The sequence below is a fragment of the Eurytemora carolleeae genome, unplaced genomic scaffold, assembly GCF_000591075.1.
Source record: "Eurytemora carolleeae unplaced genomic scaffold, Eaff_2.0 scaffold476, whole genome shotgun sequence".
Classification (NCBI taxonomy): Eukaryota; Metazoa; Arthropoda; class Copepoda; order Calanoida; family Temoridae; genus Eurytemora; species Eurytemora carolleeae.
In genome coordinates, this window is record NW_019396367.1 from 26023 (window position 1) to 44545 (window position 18523).

An 18523-nucleotide genomic window follows, 5' to 3' on the forward strand; every position below is an offset into this window, starting at 1 on the left:
TTGGTATTATGCGTTTATTGTCTTGATTTTAACAAATTTAAAATAAAATAAATAAAAGATAATTTAACAAATTAAAAAACATAATTTTTTTTTTTGAATGTTTAGCTATCAACCAAACTTACTAATAGTGGTCACATGTTAACTAATATCCACATATAAACACTAGTAGTGAGTTGATGGATTGTACTCTATATTAAACAAATGATATAATCCTCCTTCTCCTCTACTGGTAGTAGGTGTCCTCCTTCCCCACCCTCTACTTGTAGTAAGTGTCCTCCTGCTCCCTTCTCTACTGGTAGTAGGTGTTCTCCTGAACGGGGGAGCTGTACTCATTGTAGTAGATGGGGAGCTCGTAGTACTAAATATCAAAATATTTTCTCTTGGTATTTTTAAATTGTTCCTCCCCCTATCCCAAAAATACATTAAAAAATGAAATCGAGAAAAAAAGCTCAAAAATTTAAAGATATTATCAATCTGTTAAATGAGGTCCCAGTTTGTTTTATATTTGAGAATGAAGTTCTCCGGCTGCAAAGTTTAGGAATTGAATTTTTTTATCCTTTTCTCTATGATAATGGTTTTAAAGAGAATACTATGATCATAAATTTTTTACAGCATTTATTTAAAAGGGCAAATTATACATCAACGCTTGCTTAGAATTATCAAAAAAAAATTTTGTTAAAAAAGTTTGTATAGTATACCTGGGCCTGTGCAAGACCAGCTCTCTCAGATCTGACGAGGGCAGGGAACTCAGCAGCAGCAGCTAGCTCTATTGGGTCAACTGCGACCTGCTGGGGCTGGCTGGTGAAGAAGGAAGGAACATAAACACTAAATATTTAGAAATATTAGAACATGAGTAGAGAATATAAACTCTAAATATTTAGATTTTAGAAGAATTAGAACATGAGTAGACTATATAAACTCTAAATATTTAGAAGAATTAGAATTAGAGTAGAGTATATAAACTCTAAATATTTAGAAGAATTAGAATTAGAGTAGAGTATATAAACTCAAAATATTTAGAAGAATTAGAACTTGTTCATATTCAGAACCGGTAGAGTAGAATACAAAAATCGTTCTCGTTCTATCAAATACATCGTTAATGCTAAATTAGATACACATAGAAGTTATCAAAAAGCTTTGACAGGGTGTTAAAAAGTAAAAAATTTAAAAAGAAACTGAGTGTTTGCCACAAACTAAAATTTTCCAATCCATATATCTTTGTAAAACTGTTAAAATTTAAAATAAGATATTAGGAATTAACAGAATGTTTGAAATATTTTGTTGCAAAGATATAGAGATTATAAAATCAGATTCTATGACAAGAATTCAGTTCCTTTACTTTAATGCATAGCCTTCAGCCAAGGACGGAATAAAATTTAAAATCCCAGCATTGTTTTAGAGAAAGTCGGAATAACCATGAAAATACTTGTTGTAATCTTTCCTAGTCATAGTTTCTCAAAGGTGACTAAAGTTGTTAAGTGCGTCTTAAACTTGTTTGGGTTAAAGGTCATCAACATCATAATATAATTCAAAATCACGACCAGCATGATTTAAAAAACTAAGAACAAAACTTGTAGACTTATTTTTGGTTTAATGTTTTAGATTAAATTATGCAGAAACATTATCATTAAAAATATAATAATATAAATAATGATAAAAATTTTAGTATTTTATGTGAACTTTGCTTGTGGATTATTTTTTTATTTTTAAAATCCCAACTTAAATAATTTATATTGTTACAAGGGAAATCCAATTTTAAAATAGTCTTAATAGAAATTTCCAGCTGTCTCTCTAACTTAGTTTATTAGTTTTGAAAAATATTCAAAACTATTCGTACTTCACGTCAAACTAAAGTAAATAGCATGTCAGATTAAAAATTTTATATAATTTCAATCATAACTCCGCTTATTGAACAGCTTGTGAGAAGAACTAAAATGTTTTGAAAAAAATAATAAAATGCAACGAATGAATTTGGTTTATCTTGAGCGTAAATTCAAAACTAGAGAAGCTTCGAGGTTACAAAGTTGCATCAGTGATACCTTCCCTTGCTGTCTATGGTTTCCAATGGTATTCATGTTACATTATAATATCACAAGCGCAAATAAGGGTTTGCTGAGAAATCAAAGAAAGAAAATATTTGGACATGCCCGGAAAATTTGAGAAATATAAATGTGACCCTTTAAAGTGACTAGTCACGTAGTTTCAAGTAATCCTTCAATTGTAGAGTAAAAAATTTATTTCTAAATGGTTCCCTTTAAAATTTTGTTTGATCAAAGATGAATATGAGAGAGATATCTTTATTTCTCTATTTGAATATTGATTACTTTTAAATGTTGTTTCTCGGTAAAGTTCATGCTTGAAAACAATGAAGGAAATTATCAGAATTCAACACTTTTAAGCGAGAAAACACCGATATCTTCCTCATTGTTACTCAGATAGTGGTTTTAAGGGTACCGTTATGAATAGGACATACAACTCTTTTTCGTCAATTGAAATTATGCCTGCAGTTCACTGAGATCTTGACAACTGGGAAAATTATTCTGAAAATTTTTAGACAGCCTCCACTTTAAAGAGTCGCAACCACCCTCAACTAAGCTTTCGGTGTATTCTGCAGTAATCTGTGCACTACTCTAACCGTAGATATAGAAGCAGTTAGTGGAGAGTGCAACGCCTTGGCCTTTTCTTAGCCCTAGGGACATACAATTTTAAATTGCAACGCGCTTGTTTCTAGTTTTAGCAGAAAAGAAGTCATTGGTAAAATACTGCTATATTTTAGCATGAGAGCATCATCTTGTTGGGTCGTAGTGAGTTCATTTGAGAAAGGGGGGGGGAAGAGCCGAACGCCCCCCTCCTCAGTTTTCCAGGTTACCTGGTGGCACGAGCAGATCTTTCCTCCTCTCCTAGAGTGAGGGACTCGTCATTAAACAGGTCGAGGGCCATCTGGGCTGAAATATATCATACCATAGTTTAGCAATATTAAAGGAATTGTTCACAAAGTTCGACAGTGGTGAGGTTTAAGAGGCAATAGGCAAATTTTTCCGCTGGAGTGTCATAAACGACTAGTTTTAGTTTCAGTTCCGACCGGAAAGCCAACGAAAAACATTTCCATCTTTTAGAAAAACAGTGAAACCGGAAGTAACCTTTCACATAGTGACACAAATATTTTTATAAGTAAGACATTTAATTCGCAAGCTTTCCTTTTTTATAAAAAAATATTATCTTACAAGCTTTCTTAGCGTGAGACATATAGTCCGCCTTCTGGTTCATATTCTTGTACACGCCTCCAATACCAGTATACCCTCCAGGCCGGGACATAGCCACGCCCATCAAGCAGCAGATAACAATTATCATCTTCATCTAAACATGGGAATAATAATAATTATAATACTTCACTAAATAAAAATGGCTTAATAATGCACGAAACTGCAAAAACAGGGTTGTAAATTATTCTAAAAACTATTTTTTTAGTTGTTGGGGGGGGGGGGGGATTTGATAAAATGTTTATATGTAGAGATTAAAGATTAAAAAGTTAAGGCTCTATTTATGTATTACTTTAAAAATAATAACTTGCTATGGGCTGAAAAATTCATGATACTTTAAACAGGGTTGTAAATTATTCCAAATAGGATTTTTGTTTTTTTTTAGATTAAAAAGTTAAGGTTTTATTGTTGTATATCTTGCTATATAAAATATCTTAAAATGCTTATTCTAACTATCTATTTAAAAAATGTTTATTTGATTTTTTATTTTTAAAAAGGTTGTATAACAAAAACCTTTGTCTAGGTTCCGGTCTGAAGTTGGTTCCGTGTTGCCGTGTAATGCAAATAGCAAAAATATTTATTTGATCTAATTTAAAATTAAAAGTTTATCTATTATTTATGTATCTAATATATGACCTTAAACCTCAGTGAATAAAAATGTTATTTTTGTTTCGATACTAATAATTAAAATGATAGTCTAACCTTGGTATGTTTTGTACAGCAACGTTTGTTTAACACTGAGCCAATGCTATCTGTAAAGGCAGGTTTTCAACGAACGCTTAGGCGCCAGGCGCCAGGGGTAAAGAGGCGCCAGGCTAAATACCGGTTGGTAAAGTAGGAAGTCGGAGAATAGACTAGATACTGAGAATACAGGGCTACATATAGGATTAATATACATATCCATAAATTTTTTTCTAAGAAAACGGGTGCAATAGTATCATATTTAAGTTCGTCTGTAAATATGAACAATTAGTGAATATATGGGAATAACCTTTTGACGTCCGCATCGTCTTTTTTCTACGCGGCATTTTATCTAATCCCAATTTTTATATTCCAATTTGAAAAGTTAACTCCAAAAAGTTAGTCTAAAGATTTCCAAATTGTGGTCTGCCATTTTCGTTACTTTAATTTTCATGGAGTTACTGAGTAGGACTGCGGGCTAGGACAGACTTGGGAAGTTGCCGGCCGCTTGGGAAATAGCACCATTGGTAAGTTACCACTTGAGAAAGTACTTATCATCATTTTATATTCAATTTCGATTTGTCTCCATATCGATATATTTTGCTAGTATTAACTTATAAAAAGAATGAAGAAGGAAAAGTTAATCAAATACAAGAAATAATTGAAAACTGTTTTCTTCTATCGACTCATTTATTTCTGAAAGAAATGAACTTTCAAAAAATTACCTTTAACACGTATTACTGGTAATTTTTTATAATTTCTTGCCTCTTCCTTCACTTTTTTTTCGCATTCGTTTTTTTTTTGTCTCAAGAGTCTCAGATAATGGGCCCCCCATTTCTGGGAAAGGGGTGGCAACTGCCTCTCCCCCAGCTACGGGCCTGACATGTATTATTTCTAAAAAAATGAAAAAAAAGTAAATCAGAGAACAAACACGTAAATCAGTTCGAAGACTTTTAGTTCTTATTATTTGGGTATATTCATTGCAAAAGGTATTAATGTTCTGTACAAATATGGTTCAATGGTTGAAACAGGAAATCCAACCTTTAAGAAGTCTCAAGTTTCCTTCTTGATATTGCAAATTAACTAGGTTTCTAACATTACAAAGTCATATTCCCAGCCAAATGTTTTTATTCAGTATAGTGACCAGAAAACTCTAAACAGACTGCCATCTTCGTTCGTACTTTCAGGAGAAGTCGATGAAGATTTAATAATTTCTGCTTGTTGACACTGATTTATAAAATTTTATAATTTTAGAAATAAATTACCAAAATCTAGAATAACATTTCATGATACAAGAATATAAATAAGACAATGATTCCACTGTTTAACAAACAAGACGTGTCCTGCCAGTTTAGGAAAAAATGTATAGAAAGCTTCATTAAATATAACGTTTAAAGGACGAAAGGCAAAGTGATCTGTTTGTACGCGAAATTAATTCAATTACAACTAAATCAAAATCCACATAATTTGCCCAACTTAAGTCGGAAATTTAATTGAGTGTACTAGGGCTCCTAGGGAAGATATATAATTTTATCTATTAACTAGAGCAAACAATAAATTAATACCTTCAGGGTATAACCGTCACGGGATAACGAAGATGAATTATATTGATTCGTAGATCTGCATAAGACGGAGATCAACGCTTTATTCCAACATTTCTGTTATATGACATAAAGAATAAAGTTTAGGCTTAGCCGGATATCCATCATACTGAAAGTTCTGTTTTCGCTAATTTCGATTTTCCTCAATTTTTTTTCTGGGAATCCAGAAGAGATTTAGATGTGGGCGGATTATTAAATCCGTCCTTGAGAAGTCGAGAAGCTATTATCCTATATGCAGTCTAGAACGGGGATTTCCATAAAATGATCTCATGGAACTAATCTAGAAAAGGTCATGGAAGCTCTGTTTTTCACTGCGCAACATGCATTGTTATCTTGAATAAATGAAAGCTGTTAAAATATAAAATCTTAATATACGTTCAAGCAATAACAAAAAAGTAGAATTTGCCTCCATTTACATCAACGCATAATATCTTGTAAACTTCTGCTGTCCAGTCTAGTCGAAAATGTTAGAGAAAACTAGAGGCTTATGAGAACTAAAAGAAATTCATACAAAAAACAGATTGTGTTAGACGTATACGTTTGTTACTATAGTTTTATTTATTCTAACACCAACTATTAGCAGTTATAAACTTAAACCCGCTTTAAAGAAAAATATTAGGCTAAATTTTATTCTCATTTGTGTTTTCATACGCTTAAAGACAGTTAGTACGCAGAAACGTATATCTACTTATTACCAATCATTTCTAGTTTAGTTTAATGACAAAATTTCCCACAATTAGTTAATTTTATACATTAATCAAACTCACATCCGCTCAAAAGGTGAAGTACTCAGTACTCANGCTTAAATATATTAACTTTTATAAGAGGAGAGGCTCTTTATGGAGCTAAACCCCTCTTGAACAAGCCTAGATCCAACAGTTCGGTCCTTCTTCCAGCAGGTTGTCACATTTTACTCTTTTTTTACTTTTTGTCGGTAGATGCGATTTCAATGAAAAGTATAATCAGGACTTCTCTGTTTTAAAGATATTTGAATTCTATGGCAAAACGAAATTATTCTAAAATTGAAACTGAACGCAGTTGGTAAGGGGAGAGTAAGTAAATTTTCTTAGTTTTATCACCAATTTTATTTAAGTATCTATTTACATTTACAATTTTTTTTCTCACAGAACAATTTTTGAACTTCTTAACAATTTTCTATATAACATAACTATAGTTTAAATTAATTACATAAAAGCTAGTAGTCAACAAATATTATCTGAAATTCATAAAATTAATTCATGCTGAAATTTTGAGGTTTCTAAAATCAACGGACAAGTTTCGTAGTTATCAACGAATAATTTTTAATTCATGTTTACAATAAATCTTTGATCAAATTTAGAAAATATTCTAGGATCGAATTTAATGAATTTGAGCAAGGTCGCTGAATTGCCTACCGAAGATTCAAATACTTTTACTTAGTTACTAGTTATCATCTATAGAGCATGGGATCTTGAATCGGTGATTCAGTTTTCGTCTGCATGTTCTTATCTAAACAACTAAACTGCCAGAACTATACAGGCATTTGAATCAACGGTAGAAAGTTCAGCGACTTGGCTCAACTTCATAAAAAAGAGAATATAAACTAGCATTAGCATAACAACCTATCGGAGCAAAACATAAGCACAGAAATGTTTAAACCAAGAAGGTATATGATCTCTTAATGAATTTATCCACTCATGAAATGGATTAGGATTATAGAAGAGTTTTCAGATTAAGATGATCACAATCTTCTTCTAAACAATGGAACTGAGAGCATCCCTGTTTGGTAACATATTTATTAGTTATTTATAGCTCTGATATCTCTGGGACTAATGAAAAGTTGTACTACGTAGACATAGTTGAACCCCTATAGTCTACTACTTGAACCAGCGCACTAGAGAAATGATTGAACTCGTTTCCGATATCTATTAAAGGAATTGACTTTTAGTCAAAATTTCCCCATCCCTATATCCTCGCAACCTGGTGGTTTAAATAAATATGTTCCTGCCTTCAATAATTCGTTTGGTAAGAGGCTGTTTCCGTAGGATATTCTGTTGTATAGGACTAAATAAAATTCATATTCAACACCTTTTATCAATAAAAAATCGGCAACCGACATTTCATATTCAAAATCATAAACTTATCACTCAAAATTTAAAAACATACTTCTTAATCGTTCGGAATCTCATCCTTTATGGGTATCTCTGTAGAAAAGTGTTAAAAAACATAGAGTATTTATGAAGGCATAATCTGAAGCAGTGCTTAGAATTTGGTCCGCAAGATTTTGGCTTCCTGGATCCGGATCCGCAAAAATATGCGGAACCACGGATCCGGATCCTAGGGACAAAATATCAACCAAAAACTGTAAAAAGAAACTTTTTGCTCTCAAACCTAAATCTCAAATGTTAAAAAAAGAGATTATTAAAAACCATATAATCTCTAAATGGTGTATCAAGTTTTAGCATATAAATAAGAGAAAAAAGAAGAATAAAAATCGGAACTGTCTAGTGATGTCAATCAATAATCTTTAAGAAATGTTCATAACCTGGGTCCGGATCCGCATCAAAATAAAATGGATCCTAAGCACCAAGGAGAATTGAATAGAAGGAGGGGGCGATAAGGTTTCCGTACACTTTGCTGTGACGTTTTTGGACTGCTGAAGAACTAGTTTTTGCGTAACAACAATAACAAAGATTGTAAACATTAACACAAATGGTAATCAGACATCTGGCGCATCTCTGGCGTTAGATGAAGATTCACCGTATACTAACTCATGTTTGTTTACATTAGATCGGCTGCCTTTATTATTGTTGTTACGCAAAAACACTAGTTCTTCAGCAGTCCAAAAACGTCACAGCAAAGTGTACGGAAACCTTATCGCCCCCTCCTTGTATTCAATTCTCCTTGCTAAGCAACAAGATAAGGTAAGGTGATAAGAGAATTTTGTACTCAGAATACACCAAATTCCGTAATTTAAACAATGAACAAATTTTCGTTTGCTGTACAATTGTATGTGGGTTGTTTGAAAACAAATATGAAATTGAACCCAGTATTCAAACCTTGGTCGCAGTCCAGAGTTATAAAGTTACACATATAAGGTTAAATGGAGCGAGGTAAATTAATAAATTATTTTTAAATATTTATCAACCCCCCTCTCACGTCGAAACTGTAAATCTTTGTTTCGGCATTATCCTAATATAATTTAATGTAAACCATAGATGTAAACAAACCGCTAAATCAGATTTTCTCCGTCGAATATTCCAGAATAAATTCTTTTATGGCCCACCCTTGCTAAGCACTGAATAATGTTGAATATGTTTCCTGAGCATAGCAAGGTTGAGTTCTCTCTCAACTTCCAGTCTACACCGTCTATACGTAAACCAACCAACATGGAACCTAGGAACAGGTTAGATATACTATACAGTATACAGTGGTCTATACAATATACTAGGAACAGGTTAGATATACTATACAGTATACAGTGGTCTACACAATATACTAGGAACAGGTTAGATATACTATATCAGTATACAGTGGTCTACACAATATACTAGGAACAGGTTAGATATACTATACAGTATACAGTGGTCTACACAATATACTAGGAACAGGTTAGATATACTATACAGTATACAGTGGTCTACACAATATACTAGGAACAGGTTAGATATACTATACAGTATACAGTGGTCTATACAATATACTAGGAACAGGTTAGATATACTATACAGTATACAGTGGTCTATACAATATACTAGGAACAGGTTAGATATACTATACAGTGGTCTACACAATATACTAGGAACAGGATGGTTATGAACCGAATTCCCTGCTTCTTATAAAAACACTAGTGTACCTGGAGTAGTGTTGTAGAAAGATTAGAAAAAGCCAGCATTGAAGATAATAAGGAAGAATGTTTTGAAAATGGGTTGAAACCTTCCCCTGCTAAATAAACCATGGTTAAATGATTATAACAAATTGAAATAAGAATTGATTTTTTTTTCACAATCTCAAATTTTATAATCTTGACAACTAATGATGCTAACAGAATTCATACTTTAAAACATCAAAGGTCTTTAACATCGGGATACAAAGACATAGGGATTAACAGAGTTTGTGACAAAAACGCAATTTCTTTGAATATATAAATTATATTTACCCATATGTGCAAATCTTTACAGATTTGAAAAATATAAAATTTTTCAAAAACTTTTTAAAATGTTTGACAGCTTTCTTTTAAAAACAAGTCAGAAAACTACGCTCTGCAGCTCACGGGCAATCCGTTTAATAACACTCTCCATGCAAAGATGATGTCAAATTTCTAACCTTGAAACCTTTCTTGAAATAATGTGGAAGATATTGTCCTTTATCTAGGTTTAAAAGTGTTTAGTTATTTTAAATTTTCCTGCAGTAGAATGCGCAAGTCACTTTTGGTTAGAAACCACAATTGAAAATAATTAGTTTTCAAAATTATAAACAATGACATACAATTCGTAAATTATCAGACTAAGCTTTATGGGTACCGTTGTGAATCGGACATGGGAATCTTTGCATAGAGGGTCACTTGAAATTACGCTTTTTCAGTCCCTTTAAGGACTTTTTATCTAAACACAACCGTCAACCAATCAATTTCAATCAACAGTCAAACAGATATATTTAGTTTAACAAAAAAACTATTTTTACCAATCAATAAATCAAATAAACTGAACGTAGCAGACGACATTTCAAACATTGGTACTTTCTAAACGATGGATAAATGATCTTACCAGATCTAGATCTGCTTCATGTCTATGTTTAGTTCCTACAAGTCCACTCTCCAGACTTTACAAAGTTTGAATTCAAAATTTAAAAAAATCAGATTAAATAATAATAATAATGGTATATAAAAGTAAGTAGTGACAATAGAGGTTCGGTTCGGTTCGGTTCCGTTGAGTTGAGTTGAGTTGAGTTGAGTTGAGTTGAGTTGAGTTCGGTTCAGTTGAGTTCGGTTCGGTCGCGGTTCGGTTTTCTAAAATTTGTATTTGGGAGCTCAGTATATCCGCGGAAATCTTCTTGGTTTAGCTCATAAGCTCTTCGCGTGCGCATATATATTTATTTGTCAGCTATAGCTGGTCAAACACCTGAACCAAATTGGCTAACATTCTTTGAGGATATCCACGGGTACCCAGGGGGTGACATAGGCTAAAAAAACACCATAGATTCTTTTTTCAAAAGTGGAACACTTCAGCTAGTGTATGATAAAATGATTGATTTCTTTGTTCCTAAAGATGATGACAGTTCCAATGAAAACTAGAAGCTCGAACTCGAACCCTCCATCTGTATTCTCGAACCTGTATCTCGAGTTCTGGTGCCGGAACCATTCATCTCTTAAGATGGAACAGTAACCGATGATAACGCAGGCTGAACAAAATAAAATAATTAAAGCATCAATTAAATAATTGGTTATGCTCAATTCTCTTAAAATAACTACATTAATCAGAAACCTTTTTCTAAAGTTACTTAATAATGTGTAGGATTTTCCTTAAGCAATTTAATGTGATTTCCTTTATCAGTGCGATATACTAATATCTCAGCAAAATCCTAACAATCCCTAAATCGTTTTTTAAGGAATCTCTTCATTTTGGGGTTAGCTGGAAAATTGACTGAAAATACTAAATCCAAACATAACCTTTGTTCAATAAATGATATAATGAGGGAGCAGTTTTTACAAATATTAAAATTGTTTATTCTTAAACATTTGCTTTTTATTTTACGCCAGAGTTTTACCCCAATAAAAAATATATGCAATAAACGAACAAAAAACCATTTTTCCCCTTTTATTCTCTTTAGATAAAAATATTGCAAAGGAGTTGAGTTTTGCCACAAACTTGAATATTCGAATCCCTATATCTTTGCAGAATGATGGTGTAAACCTTTGATATTTCAAACTTGGGTTATTTAATCTAACAGAATACTTAGTTTGAAATATAAAAGTTCTACAACATTGGGTTGCAAAGATAAAGGGATTAGAAAATCGGAAATTGTGGCAAAAACTCAATTCCTTAGAATAGAAGCAAACTTTGCAGATTTTAGTTCTGAAATGCTGGAACTTCACAGTATTAGTGAGATGATCTCTTTAATGTCTATAAATCTTCACAAACGAACCAAACTATGTCCCCCAAAATCAAAAATTTTAAACCTTCTTCTAATTTATCATTTTCTTTACCTGAGCCACATAACTCTAGGATTATAGTAGTTGCCAACCTTCTCATATTCTCACCTTGAACCAGGAGTATCCAGGATACAACTAGGATATATAAACAATATAATCTTGAACCAGGAGTATCCAGGATATACAACTAGGATAGATAAACAATATAATCTTAAACCAGGAGTATCCAGGATATACAACTAGGATAGGTAATTAATATAATCTTGAACCAGGAGTATCCAGGATACAACTAGGATCGATAAACAATATCTGCTATAACTCTTGACTGATTTGCTTTGAATTTGTTAACTAAAGCTAGGGTTGAAAAATTAATTAGATCTCTATTCTCCAGGCAAAGCTCTGTTCCTACGCTAGCTTAACACTAAAAAGTATCTAATTAATACCTGTTAGGAAGGTGAACAGGTAAAAGAGGATAACCACAGCGCCAAATATCATCCTCACGTAGAATCTCATCCGTAGTCTTCGAAACAAAGGAGGAAACAACATCGGTAGCGGAGCAATTATGAAGGAGCCAATCAAACCTGAAATATATTTTACATTAGATTTAATATGTTGTGTACATTTATGTACGTATCCCTATTCCCTATATATAGATTAAAGTTTATGGCCAACACTCAATTCCTTTGCTGTGGATTTTAAATGTGTTTTATAAAAACGTTGAACTTGATTTTTTGTTGGAAAACAAAGGATTTTTAGTTAAAGCAAATCAATATATAGTTTATATCAATACAATGAAAACGACAAACAGCATTTAAATTTTTTTTTTGTTAGCGCGCGCGGACATTTTTGGCTTTAGAGTTAAATTTTATGAGCGAATACTTGTTTCAAGAGTATTAGGATAGATGTTCAAGTGCAATCAATGCTATTAATATTGATTTACTGCCATAAAAGTAGGATTTTTTGACAAAAAGCGCGCGCGCACATTTGCTCAAATCCGTTACAAACCAAAAACTCCATGCAATATACATATTTTTGGGTTCGCACGCAAAAAAAACAGCGTCCTAGCTAAGTTATGTTTATACACTGTTTAAATTTTCTAGAGAGTAATAGGTTTCGTGCCCCCCCCCCCTTTTCTAATAAGCTTTTTACACTACAAGTTAACCGTGTAGAAAGAGAAGGTTAATTGCCAGCTTCTCTTTGTTTATAAAGTATCCATGTTGTTAGAAAGCTTAGTATAAATCTAAATTGATGTAAAAGTCGTCTTCATTTTATTGATATATACGACGACGACTGTAGTATCATAAAAATTAATAATATGATGAACTAGTACAGAATAAACTCAAAAAATTTAGAATGTAGGTGAATAAGTACATTCACAAAAGTATATTTATCGATAATCATGAAAAGAAGTACTTTCCTATAAACTTATTTAAGTTCTCCAAGGTATGAGATCTCCTGTTTGAAGTGTTGAGATCAACGCCAATGGTTGCCGTATTGTCAGTGATCATGACGAAGCCCAGAGTTAACATCCAGAACATCATGCAGGCCCACACAACCATATATACCAGGGTTCGGTAGCTCACTGGACTAGGTTCCTCCTGGCCAAACAATAATTTGAAATTTTCAGACGAATCTAGAAAGATCCGTATCCGCAGCGTCTGGATATTTTTAAAGCTTGATTTAACATTTCGATGATAAGGGATGTTTTAATAATCTCTCATTGAAACTAAAAATTTGTATTTTGAGCGGATTTTTTTATGTTTTCGCATTTTTTTTGTAATTTGGATCCAAAACCGTGGATATTTTTGCCTCTGAAAATCAAAACTCAAAAGCTTTCTTAAAATTTCTCTTCATTTAGGTCACAAAATGTGAAATAATCAAAGAGTTAAATTTTAGATCATTAATTTACAGAGGCGCAGTACATCGGCATTTGGATATTTCATGAAAAAAAAGTTAATTTTCCACAGAAGACATGTTCCTCGTTAAATAGAAATAAAATGAGAAATGAATTTGTTAAAATGTAACATTACTGGTACGTTTTTATGATATTGTGGGTCTACTATTTCTGATTTTATGAACAATCATGAAAAAAATAAAGTTTTATAACTTCAAAACTATTTTTTTCTTCTTCTCAATATCTCTTCAACTACATAGTACTGATTTGAAACAGTAAGATTTCGATGGAACGTGCATTTGTCTTTAGTTTGACGTGATATCCATATATTTCAATCAGAATTTTGAAGAATTAAAAGACATCGAAGAATTGAAACAGTGTTTAGAATTACAACCTCTGTGTTAATATTGTCGACGTCCTCAAAAGAAATGTCTTGAATTGATTCCTCTTCTTCCTCTCTCTCCTGCTTCTTGAACTCCTGAGGAAAATTTCATAATTGTCTTGTTTGTTAAAATGATTTATATACAGGGTTACACGCAAAGGATGAGACTTCAGAGAGGATTGTGCGGAATTTAATCCGTCTGTTTCCTTATATTCACGATTCCCTGCAACCTTAAACTTTATTGTTTCTTTACCAAATCATTAAATAATATATTAGATAACTATATCCAAGGCAGAATACATAATTTCAAGGGTTTCTAGTCCTCTTTACAGTCTCATTCTTTGTGGGTAACCCTGTATCTTAAAACAAGAAGAATTACACGACTGATGACGTTAATATCTCAGTTACCAGTAAAACGACGTTTGAATAAACGCTTATAAGCTTGAAATGCAGTGTTTCCCGGACAAATGGAGAGGCAGCAAAGATAGTCTTTAATCTTAATTAGTTTCATAATGACAAACTTGCTCTGCCTTATGAATTCCTTGGGTATTCCATAGTTTTATGGGGACCACTGTCAGTTTATTTTACCTCCAATGAATCTATATCTTCGTCTATCTGAATGTTATGATCATTGACCACTACAGGCTCATCAGGCTCATCTTCTTCACCCTGCCGACTGAAACCTAATCCCATTTTATCTAAAAGCGTTTAATTTTTAAAATTTTGAACTGTTAAAACTAACCAAATATGACCTTCAGCACAGGAATAACCGCAAAGAATGAGAATTTAAAGGGACTGTAAAGGAAAAAAGAAAGGGGGTTTAGGATGAAACCTGAGAATCTCAGGCATTATACACGATACATATAAAACATCTATCTGATGTTCCTCTCTCCAGAAATTGATATGAAATGTGTCAATACGAAAATTCATATATATGCAATTCTGTATAAGAGTTGCCGTATTAAACAGATCTTATTCAACAACTACGCAACCAATTTGAAAACGACGATGTCCCACAGGAGTCTGAGAATCTCGGGTTTGCTCCTAATATAATTTTTATTTTGCATTTGAAATAGATATTATTGATAATATTATCTGTATTACGTCACCAGAGCTTCCGCCAATGGCAGTGCAGTATCGTTGTCACGTGATACAGAAGGAAATCACGTGACCAATACACTGAACTACAATTGGCTGAAACTCTGCTGATGTAATATGGACTATAGGGACTATATGTAATAATATTATCAATTATATTTATTAAAAATGCAAAAAAATTATAATAGAAGCAAACCTGATATTCTCTGGCTCCTGTGTGATATTGTCGTTTTCAGATTGCGCGTTGCTTATTTTTAGTAAGATATCTGCTTTTTTAAACAAAATTACATATATATGAATTTTTGTATAAAATTAACACACTTTCATATCAATTTCTCGAGACAGGGACATCAGATAGATGTCTTATACGTATCGTTTAACGCCTGAGATTCTCAGGTTTTATCCTATACCTCATTTCTTTTTTCCTTTTCAGTCCCTTTAATGACGACCTTAAGCTTTTTTTTCCATTTCTCCATGAAGGAATTAATATGATTCTAGTCCTTTTATATTTCATTTACCTTGACTCTTTATTCCTTTGTACATTAAATTTAACAAACAAATTGCAATTTAAAAAATTGTAGGATTTTTTGTTTTCATGGTTGGATTTCCAATAAATCTTAATTCTGGCAGTCGATAAAAAAATCAAACTTACATATGAATAAATTACAAAATTTTGACCGAATAGGATTTTTTAAAACTATAAATAAAGTCATCTGTCAAAAATTTAAGTGTGTTCATCGTAATGTAATACTTTGTTTGGTCTTTATTTCAGTAGGTAAAGTTACTTCTGTCCTACAGCATTTCCGATCTACGATACTTTGGCAATCTCATTTACATAGTGTACCTCTTTGTAATACTGTAGGAGTTCATCATATGATTATAGAAGGTAAAATTCAATTTAGGACTGTGGCAAGAAAATACCAATTATACTTTGTACTTTTCGCTCACATTAATTTCGAGTAACATATGGTAATAATTGAGCGTGAAATAAGGATAACAAAATTCCAGTCTCAAATTTGGGTCCAGTATGAGAAATCAATCTTTTATTTTTTGATCTTAATTGTTTCCAATAATTACGGTCGATGATTAGTATTGTGTGATCAACTTCAATGACTATACATCATTTTACTCAAAAACGTGGTCCAACGAAGACGTAATATAAGTGACCCTCTATTTAAAACTGTAACATGTCTGATTCAATACAATACCATTTAAAATCAGGTATTTTTTTTGAGCTAAAAATTGATTATATTCAATTTTGGGTTCTCCGTAAAAGCGACTTGCAGATTTATGCTCCAGAGACAATATAAGAAATTGCGAGATTTTTACATTGATGACAAAATATTTCCTATCTTTTAAATAGCACGGAGCACCGTTGTAGATTGACTATGCAACTATTTAAATGAAGAGACTTGAAATTGCTTCTTAAGTACCTTAAAGAAATGAGTCTTGAATCTATTTATTAATGCTGAAATCATAACGAACAACGGAAATGACTTCTATTCTACCTAAAAATGTATAGATCTAAAGTCAGGGTTGGTAGGACATGATAGAGGCCTGAAGTTTTATTGTGTAGCAAGAAAAATCAATACCTTGATGAAAACTGCTCGATTATTAGATCGGAAACCAATTAAGGCGGTTTCAACAAAAACATAACGCAACTAGATTATAATGCCAATTAACATGTTAAGATTTGAGATAGATCATAGAAAGTAATCTACAAGACAAGTTATCATACTAATCTTCAAAATTTGAGATATCATAGATCCATAAGATTTGAGATATTAATTGATCTTCAAGATTTGAGATATAAATTGCTTTTAAGACTTGAGATATCAATTGTACTTCAGGAGGTATATTCCTAGAGAAAGATTTTTGGACCCCCTCCCCCTCCTATCAATTTTGTACATGGGTCTGACAGGAATTGTGTCTCAACTTAACCTAACCCGTGGCCGCAGCGATCGGCCCCTTGGCCTGTCCTAGCCGCAGTGCTCGGCCCAGAAAGTGTCTTAACTAACCTAACCCGTGGCCGCAGCGCTCGGCCCAGAAAGTGTCTTAAACTAACCTAACCCTAAATAACAATAAAAATAAATAATAATAAATTTGCTGAAAAATAAATGGTCATGTCCAAAAATCGTTTTCTAGGACAGCCCTCTTCAAGATATAAAAAATCAATTGATTTAAGATTTGCGATATAAATTGATTTCTCTGGGCAAGTTTTCCATCTCTAGCCACTAATGAGATATCCAGCGATTCAGCATTTTTTCATTTTCATTTCATATTTTGAACCGTTGAAGGAGAAATGAACCGTGAAATCATAGGCTGAAGATTCAAAAGTTTCGCCCTCTGTATTAATGACAGAAAGTTTATTCTTTACGCCAGGAGGGAATTTAAGAATTTAAAAAGTCGCAGGCTCGTAAATTTTAAGGAAAAGGTTACGAAGAAAAAGTTTTATATTTCATTCCTTTAAAATCCAACATAATAACAGGTTTCGTAATATCAGAATTATTGAGCAGTTTAGATAAGTAAGAGAAGACATTTTAGTCAAATTCACGCACAATTTACAATATTGGACGGTGCTTTCTCTAACATAATAACAGGTTTCGTTATATCAGAATTATTGAGCAGTTTAGATAAGTAAGAGAAGACATTTTAGTCAAATTCACGCACAATTTACAATATTGGACGGTGCTTTCTCTAACAGTTAATAGGATAAGTTGGTTTGAAGTTTTAATATAAGTGAAAGATTAAACAAATAAAAAATTTAAAAAGGTAAATAGTAATTTCGTCAAGATTGTCCCAGTTTATATTTGCTAGGACGAACTGTGCGTGAAATTGAGCTAATGATACAAAAACACAGTTTCTAGTTTTTATGAACATTAAAAATACATTTTGCTGAAATACTTTTGATTATTGTTATTTCACAGACACAAATCCTATTAAGCATACATATATGAATTCAATTGTTTTCATCTAAAGGGTCAATGGAAAAAACACTCGTTACTGCGACTAAAAATGAAAAACTGTCATTTCTTGAAAAATTTTAAGTTTTAAATATTCACTTAAAGGGACTGTAAAGGAAAAATAAAAATGAAAGGGGGTAAAGGCTGAAACCTGAGAATCTCGGGAGTTGAACGATACATATAAAACGTCTATCTGATGTTCCAGTCTCGAGAAATTGATATAAAACTGTGTCAAATTTATACGAAAATTCGTATATATGCAATTTTGTATTAAAGTTGTAGTATTAAACAGATCATATTCAACAAATACGTAATCAATCTGAAAATTACGATATCCCACAGGAGCCTGAGAATCTCAGGTTTGCTCCAACTATTATTTTTTACTTTTATTTTGCATTTAAAGATGATATTATTGATAATATTATTACATATAGTCTGTATTACGTCACCAGAACTTCAGCAAATGGCAGTGCAGTATACTGGTCACGTGATTACCGTATGTATCACGTGACAA

The 18523-nt window shown here is 32.3% G+C and overlaps 2 protein-coding genes across 4 annotated transcripts; both read right to left on the reverse strand.

Moving 5' to 3' along the window:
• LOC111701837 (uncharacterized) lies at positions 1 to 4067 on the reverse strand. The gene is made up of 5 exons (XM_023473283.1): positions 3963 to 4067; positions 3225 to 3357; positions 2870 to 2945; positions 699 to 825; positions 1 to 358 (listed from the first exon to the last, which is right to left on the reverse strand). The coding sequence occupies exons 2-5, from the start codon at positions 3355 to 3357 to the stop codon at positions 290 to 292; spliced, it is 405 nt and encodes a 134-aa protein (XP_023329051.1). The 5' UTR covers positions 3963 to 4067; the 3' UTR covers positions 1 to 289.
• A 2652-nt stretch (positions 4068 to 6719) lies between these two features.
• On the reverse strand, positions 6720 to 14664 carry LOC111701836 (uncharacterized). 3 transcript variants are annotated; one of them, XR_002765277.1, is made up of 12 exons: positions 14537 to 14664; positions 13961 to 14044; positions 13090 to 13270; positions 12116 to 12253; positions 11727 to 11807; positions 10783 to 10921; positions 10288 to 10342; positions 9378 to 9466; positions 8843 to 8917; positions 7530 to 7585; positions 7093 to 7300; positions 6722 to 6932 (listed from the first exon to the last, which is right to left on the reverse strand). XR_002765277.1 is itself a non-coding variant. In XM_023473282.1 (11 exons), the coding sequence occupies exons 1-11, from the start codon at positions 14639 to 14641 to the stop codon at positions 7263 to 7265; spliced, it is 1038 nt and encodes a 345-aa protein (XP_023329050.1). In that variant the 5' UTR covers positions 14642 to 14664; the 3' UTR covers positions 6720 to 7262. The 3 variants fall into 3 exon arrangements, 2 of the variants coding, with proteins under 2 accessions (XP_023329050.1, XP_023329049.1); XM_023473282.1 differs by having other exon boundaries at positions 6720 to 7300; positions 9378 to 9463; XM_023473281.1 differs by having other exon boundaries at positions 6721 to 7300.
• Between the last annotated feature and the right edge of the window lie 3859 nt (positions 14665 to 18523).